Raw genomic sequence first — 7,220 nt, 5'->3', positions numbered from 1 at the left:
ATGGTTTACTCTCTTGCTTGGATCTCGATGGCGTCCCTGACTCAAATTATAGGCGTTCGAATTGATATTCAGGAGATTGCTGAGTGGGTGTATTGCCATACAGAAGAGTAAGGGAGATAAACTGTCACCTTGGAATATTCCCCTTTTAATGTTTACTACAGGGATGATGGATTTCCTCCATTGTGATTTAATTATATTGTGGTTTTCCACATCTGAGGGTGAGCCTCCAAGGTTTGTCTAATTATCGGGTGGATCCTGTATAACTCAAGGCACTGAAGTAACTATGAGTGTGGACGCTGTCAAATGTCTTCCGGTAATCGGCCCATGCTATGCTCAGGTTTCTTTGCCTCTTCCTACAGCCCTTTAAGATGGTCTTGTTGATCAATATCTGGTCTTTGGTATAGAGATATTTTCTTCTGCATCCCGTCTGCTCTTTTTCAAGGTAGGTCCCAGAAGATAGATGGCCATATATATCATCGGCTACCAGATCAGTGAAGAGCTTGTAGTTAGTTGTTAGACAGCATATTGTCCTGTATTTATTTGGGCGTTGTGTCCCCTTGGTCTTGGGTATGACGCCAGTGTCCCCTTCTGTCAGCCAGGGTGGTGTTGCTTCTTCACTTCTTAACATCCTGCTGAAATAATCAGTGTAGTGGTGGTGGAGTGCAGTCAATTGTTTCAGTCAAAAGTGTTGGACATTGTCGATTCCAGGTGCTTTGTGGTTGAATAATTTTGCCAGTTTTCTTGTTACCGTACCAGGAAGTATGACTGGTTCTGGTAGTTGAGGCTTGGTTTCGTTGAGTTTAATAATATCTTCAATCAACTGGGCTTTCCGATTGTATTTGCCTTCTGTTTCAAATAGAGGCCTCCAGTAGTTTTCCAGCAAGTTCACATCCTCTGCATGCTTTCACCTTTTCTTCAAAATCATTGTACATGTTTTTCCAGTACACATATAATGTGGACTATCTAAAATAATGACGTCCCGTATAAGATGTCTGTAAAATGTCCTTTGGTTTGTTTTAAACTGCCTATTTTGAATTTGGGAGTTGTTCTTCTCCTGATTTTAATCCTCTCGGCAAGTGCTGGCATTTTCCCTCCAACTCCCTAGCTGTATTATGCAACCCCTCAATGTTCTCATGGTTGTATTTGGTACAGAGTTTTCTGATGATGGTCTATAGTCGACCATGTACAGAGGGATCTTCAAGGAATTGTTTCATTTAGCTTAGTTCCTTCCTGCAGAGGTTCAGTTGTTTTTGCAGCTTGGTCTTCCAGTGAAATGTTTGTCTAGAGACTCTGGACCCTATTTGATGATTGTAGTTGAATGTTCGAGGGTTAATTTTTCTGTCGATGTAGAGTCCAGCTGAATATGTGATATGATTGAGTTCTGTGAGCGTTACTGTTGTTGGTATTAACCTCTTGAGAGCGATGTTAACTTTGGCTATAACAGTCTTTGCTCTTCCAGTAGCTTGGATCTTGGAAAAACGTGATCGGTCCTTCATTCTCATACACCTCACCTCCTTAATTGTGTTGCTGAGCTCCTCATCAAAAGCTAACTGTTCATCATCTGCTTCTGGGAGTAAATCTGATGGTGGTGGTGGTGGTGGTCTAGGTGATTGTGGTGGTGATGCAGGTGATGGTATCATGTTAGGGGATGTAGATTCCTGTGTTGGCGTTTGTGGGGTTTCCAGCAGAGAGTTTGTGAAGGCAGTTGTTATGTCAGCCAGAGACTCCAGTGGCGCAGAAATTCCAGGAGAGCTGTGCGTGTGCTGGGACAGTTGGATGCGTTTTGATAGTAAAGTTGGTGGTTGTTGTTGGAGTAGGTCTATTGTGGGAATTTTATTGGGTTTTCAAGGGGGCATATATTATTCACCAAAATACCTATTATTTTTGAAGACATGTGGTCTAGTTCTCTTGTGGTGAACAATTTCAGACTTTTGTGTTGTAATCCTACCTGGAGGGGTATTTTCTTTTCTATAATAAAAATGAAAACAAATGTCCCTCCAGGTTGTTGCTATCTCCTTTTCTTTTGATGCTTTTGTTTTGCCTAATCTGTTGCCCGTATAAGTGTCTATCTCTTCTCTTTCCCATACCACCTCTTCTCTACGTCTTATCTCCTCATTCTTTACCTTATGGTAGTCTTCTTCTGCGGTCTTTGGAGCCTCGCGTCTAATTATATCTACTTCAACTTTAAAATATATCTTCCCATCTGTGGGATGAGGGATCGCAGGTTGTGTAATGAGGTTCCTTTTTCTCCGCTGGGAGGTTTCAGGCGTTTATTCTCTCGGTAAGTATCTCTCCTGTGCTGCGTCCCCATTTCTCAAACCTTGAGTAGTGGTAGCAGTGTAGAAGGACCTTCTTCTGTTCGACAGACCATGACTCGGTTTTAGTCCCCCTTCTGTTTCTTTTGGGGTCTGTCAAGCGAGATGGAGGAAGGACGCTTGATCCATCTTGGTCATTGACTGGTTGCTGTCCTTTGTGTGACCTCTGAGGTAGTTGGGGTATCACCTTTTGAGGCAAGAAGGTTCACACAATTTCTGTCCTCTTCCTACCTGCTACGTAAACAGTTTGAGGGGCTCTTTTTATACTGGATGACGGTCTTCCAGTTTGAATTCCTTTTTTTTGGCATTTTTCATGGTTGTTCCTCGTTTTCCACGACATCTTATTAGTTATTCTAATCTTCCCTCTTTACATAAGTGCCCCCATCCGCAACCCGCGTGATGCACGGGATGGCCGGAGGAAGAGGGCAAACCAGCTTTCAACATCTTAATTGAGAGCATTTATGTGGAAGAAACTCGATTTGGCTTTGCCGCACTCAGGATGTCAGTCTGTGCCCTTAATATCTGGGCAACCGTCACCTTCTTTGATCGATGTTAATTGACGTAAAACAACAACTATGTTTATTTATATTTTCACATTTTCTCGAACATATAAAAGTAAATTTTTGTACAACAAAATTTTAATAATTTCTCAACATGATTAAACATTTGAATTCGGCGTAACAGAATTGTGGAATCAATGAATACTAATCAGATTTAACATTATTATTTACGGTGAAAATAAAAGTATCATTTTTTTAGTAAATGTAAAAATCTAATGGATTGCAAGATATATTAAATTAATCTACCGTATGTGAAAATATTTTTAGCATTTGATTGGAATTTTATAATAATATTGAAATGTCTTAAAATATATTTTAATACCGCTCGATCTATATATTTTATTGAAAAAATTCAATATATCTATCTTATTTACGAACGAAAAGATATTATACAAGGTTGTTTTACGTGTTCTGTTGCAAAAGCGATTGATTAAATTACATTTTGTATAAATTAGTTTAGACATTTAGAGGTTACAACGCAATTAAAATTCCAACATCACGTGATCCTAGTGTGTCGCCTGAGGATGTGATTTCCAACCGTCAAATCCCATGCGCGCTGGTAAAGCTTCTGCTAAAAATACAAACATGCAAATTCGCGTTGCTGCTTGACATAATAATTATCTGTCATTTTAATAAAATTATTAAAATAAAAACCTGACAGTTTTTACACTTATCGTATAGTTATTTTGTGTTTTCCTAATGCAAACTCACGAAATTGTGATAAAGCCTGTTTTTAGAGATAACTATTACTTAAAATATTATTCAAATTATTCTTTCTATTTATTTCTCTTATTTTCATTTTTGTTTTTATTGCAGTATAAATAATTAATTTTCATTTACTAATAAAATTTTATAAAAAAATGTAAGCGTTGACTATTTAGAATATTTCTGGTGATGGTTATTTCCATGTCAAGTATAGTTCACTAAATTCATATGATGTGCAGCTTCATGGACTTTACATTTTACTCCTTACTGAAGAATTCCATACTCAGATAACTTTTGTTCGGTTACACGTTTCTTTTTCTAAGAAGCTCTTGTTTCTGATTCTACTTTCATAACCCTATGCACATCTTTCCGCACTGAAGCACAAAGACTTTTTTTCAAACACATAATACTATTTACGCATTGAACACGATCATGCATGTGTGCTATAAGTCGGGGATTATTTTTCCATCACACGGCAAACATACTTGTAATACTTAATGAGTGTACCATCCAAACAACAAATCCTTATTTTTAAAATAATATTATACACCGCCAACGTCGTAAATGCTTGGAAACTAGGATGCTGACAGATCTCGCCAGGTTTACTTAAAAAAATGTTTTCAAAGACTAAATCTTTCAAAGCTTGTCCAACGGAGAAATCGAAGAAACGTTAAACTTGCGTACCTGATCAATGAGAACTTAAATCATCCGATGTGCAAAATCGCAGTTCAATCAGCACTTCAGTGTAAAATCGCAGTTACCAAAACCACCATAAAAGTACTACCAAAATCTTTTTTTCTGCATCAGCTAAAAAGCTACATTCTCCTGTCGTGGTTATTTCGCCGTGTAACAGAATGCTGACTAAAATATCAAAAGCTAAAATATTATACAAGCGTTCGAACTCTATGTGATTTATAATATTTTACCTTACTTTTTGTGCTTAAATACACTGGGTTTGATGTAACTGTAATTATATCAAAGAAGTATAAATTAAAACGGAATCTCTTAATTATTTTTTCTAGAAGCATCGTCATCGATTAACTATGTTGAACAATTATCAAATTTTCCAAATCGAACTTGCTTTAAATATTGTAAAGCATGTTCAGTATTTTATAACCCTCCAAGCGGTAAATTTTACAAGCGAAAGAAAGTAAAATAAAACATTTATATATGATGGCTGTTTATCAGATGAGAGTGCATCAGATAATCATTAAAATCTGGGAAATAAATAGACGAACCAATGAAGTGTAATAAACGCTGGATTAGGGTGAATAAGAACAAATAAACAAAGCAGAGGATGTTGTAAGTTAACTCAAGCATTAATAGACATGTCATGCATGGTATTAATTGATCATCTGATAAAGTAGTAAAATAACGATCATTACTCGTTCATCGTTTAGGAAAAGATATCTGTGTCCACATAAATTAAAAAAAAGAACTAAGGAGAAAAAATAAAGAAGCCAGAGAATATTGAGACAAACAACAATACAAAACGTAATTGATGGACATAAAAAATATAAGTAAATTATCATAATGAAGAATAAACGGACGAATAAATCTAAAGCAACGGACATGAAGAACATAAGAAAATGAAGAAGTAGAACACACGTATAAATAAAATAAATTACGAAAGAAATCTAATATATAAAAGAGCAAACTAGTTAGGTGAGGCAAAATGAAAACGAAAATAAAAATAAAAGACGTTAAAGGGTAGAACAGTACGCAAACTATTGAATAAGAAATAAACAAATTTCTATGAAAAAATATGACAGTTTTGAATTGTACTCATCTGAGTTAATTCAAAAGCACAATTATGTATGAATTTTTTTGAAATATATACGTATTTATACTAAACACTTTTACTCTTATTTGAGAGTTTATCTGTAGACTATAAAGCAAAAAATTTGAACAAAATTTAAATATCAGAAAAGTTACCGTCTATTGTAAAAATCAGATACGAACTCTCAACTCACTTCGCTCAAACGATATACAACAACAACAACAACAACAACAACAACAACAATAATAATAATAATAATAATAATAATAATAATAATAATAATAATAATGTCAAATTATTGCACATTAATTTCATGAATAATTTATGTATGTTCGTATGTACAAGGAGTTGAGCGAGATATAGAAAGAGAAAGCCAACGGAAACATAATAAAATTACTTAGCAGGTATTATTCTCTGCGTTCAAAAAATAGTTGACATCGACGATTGTTTCTTCCTAATCAAAACGTTGGTATTTGAAGCGAAGTCCTTTATAACCCTACATTCCCTGCGGAAAAAGTTTTCTTGGCTAATAAATAAGAAAAGTATACTTACTTCTTCAGAAAAAATAATGCATGGGCAAAAATAGTTTTCTATTCTTAAAAATAAAAAAAATATCTAAATTATTCATTAAATGTTAGACCTACGACATGTTACTATTATGTTTGTGTATACCACAATTATGTGGGTATATATTTAAATTTTATTCTTCCTCCCAATAATATAGCTAAGTAATATATTTATTTCTTACAATTAATAGTAAACTAATTCCGATTTCTGCTTGACAAATCCAATATTCTTACTCCCAGTTTGTAGTATGGTATAATCTTTTACATTATTATTGATTGTTTTACATTATTATTGTATTTTACTGTATTAAGAATGTAGATTTATTATATACTTTCCGACACTTATTGGTCAATCATTATTACCGTAAACTATATATTTACCTGATTTTATTTTTTGAACTCTGAAATAAAGTCATAATTATGACAAAAAATAATTCACCACAATTCATAGAGTTCGAAAAAATAAAAACAGGTAAATTCGTATTTCTGATTTGCATTGAATTTTATCCATAAGAATAAGTTACCAATTAAACATAGTACATTAAATATGAAAACTACTTCAGCGTTTTATTATATATTTTTGAATCAAGGTCATGCAATTGATTTGATTAAAATAAAAATACAATAAGCATCATTTTATCTTTTTTTTTCTTTGTAGTGGACATAAAATAATGAGAAAATGTTTTGTCTGAGGAATTTCACACGTTCAATAAACATTCATATTGTATTTATAAAATAGGTATATATATATATATATATATATATATATATATATATATATATATATATATATATATATATATATATCAGGGTTACCCACAAAAAACGGACCCCGTCTACACTTTATGTGATATATCTTTATTTATTCACTGATTGATTTGGTTAAATATATATAATAATACTACCAGATAGATCCGAGGTTGCCCTTGATTGAATTAAGTCCACGAATTTTCTACTTGTCCAATGCTTTTATGACATTGAAATCAGTGAAATTCACCACTTTTTAAAAGAATTATCAGCTGTAGTCGGCGACCCACTAATATTAACCAAAAGGAAGCTTCACGTGCCGCCTCGTAGTGACTTATTTCACAATGCATTTTCGTCTATAGCACATTGTAGCGTACATTGATTTTATATAACTATTTTGATATAATCGCTAGAATTCAAGCTTTAGATGAATAAGTTCCATTGTGCTGTAAATCGAAATATGTATTTCGAACATTCTTATTTTCACAAAAGCTACTGCTGGTTACATACGCCGGCCATTTCAGTTTGCGCAATAATAAAACTTAAA

General features: G+C 33.8%; 1 protein-coding gene across 1 annotated transcript; it reads right to left on the bottom strand.

Annotated features, from left to right (window-relative positions):
* Positions 1-241: 241 nt before the first annotated feature.
* LOC145256071 (uncharacterized) lies at positions 242-628 on the bottom strand. Its single transcript, XM_080114654.1, has one exon. It carries the CDS (start codon positions 626-628, stop codon positions 242-244), a length of 387 nt encoding a protein of 128 aa, XP_079970780.1.
* Between the last annotated feature and the right edge of the window lie 6,592 nt (positions 629-7,220).

Source organism: Euprymna scolopes, chromosome 32 (genome assembly GCF_053919585.1).
Source record: "Euprymna scolopes isolate OS-2025 chromosome 32, ASM5391958v1, whole genome shotgun sequence".
Taxonomy (NCBI): Eukaryota; Metazoa; Mollusca; class Cephalopoda; order Sepiida; family Sepiolidae; genus Euprymna; species Euprymna scolopes.
Note: the sequence above shows the minus strand (reverse complement) of the source record. Positions and strands in the feature narration are given on the sequence as shown.

What these genes read in the sequence shown, in the direction of transcription:
- LOC145256071 (XM_080114654.1), bottom strand. Translation starts at nt 628, where the DNA reads ATGTTAAGAAGTGAAGAAGCAACACCACCCTGGCTGACAGAAGGGGAC.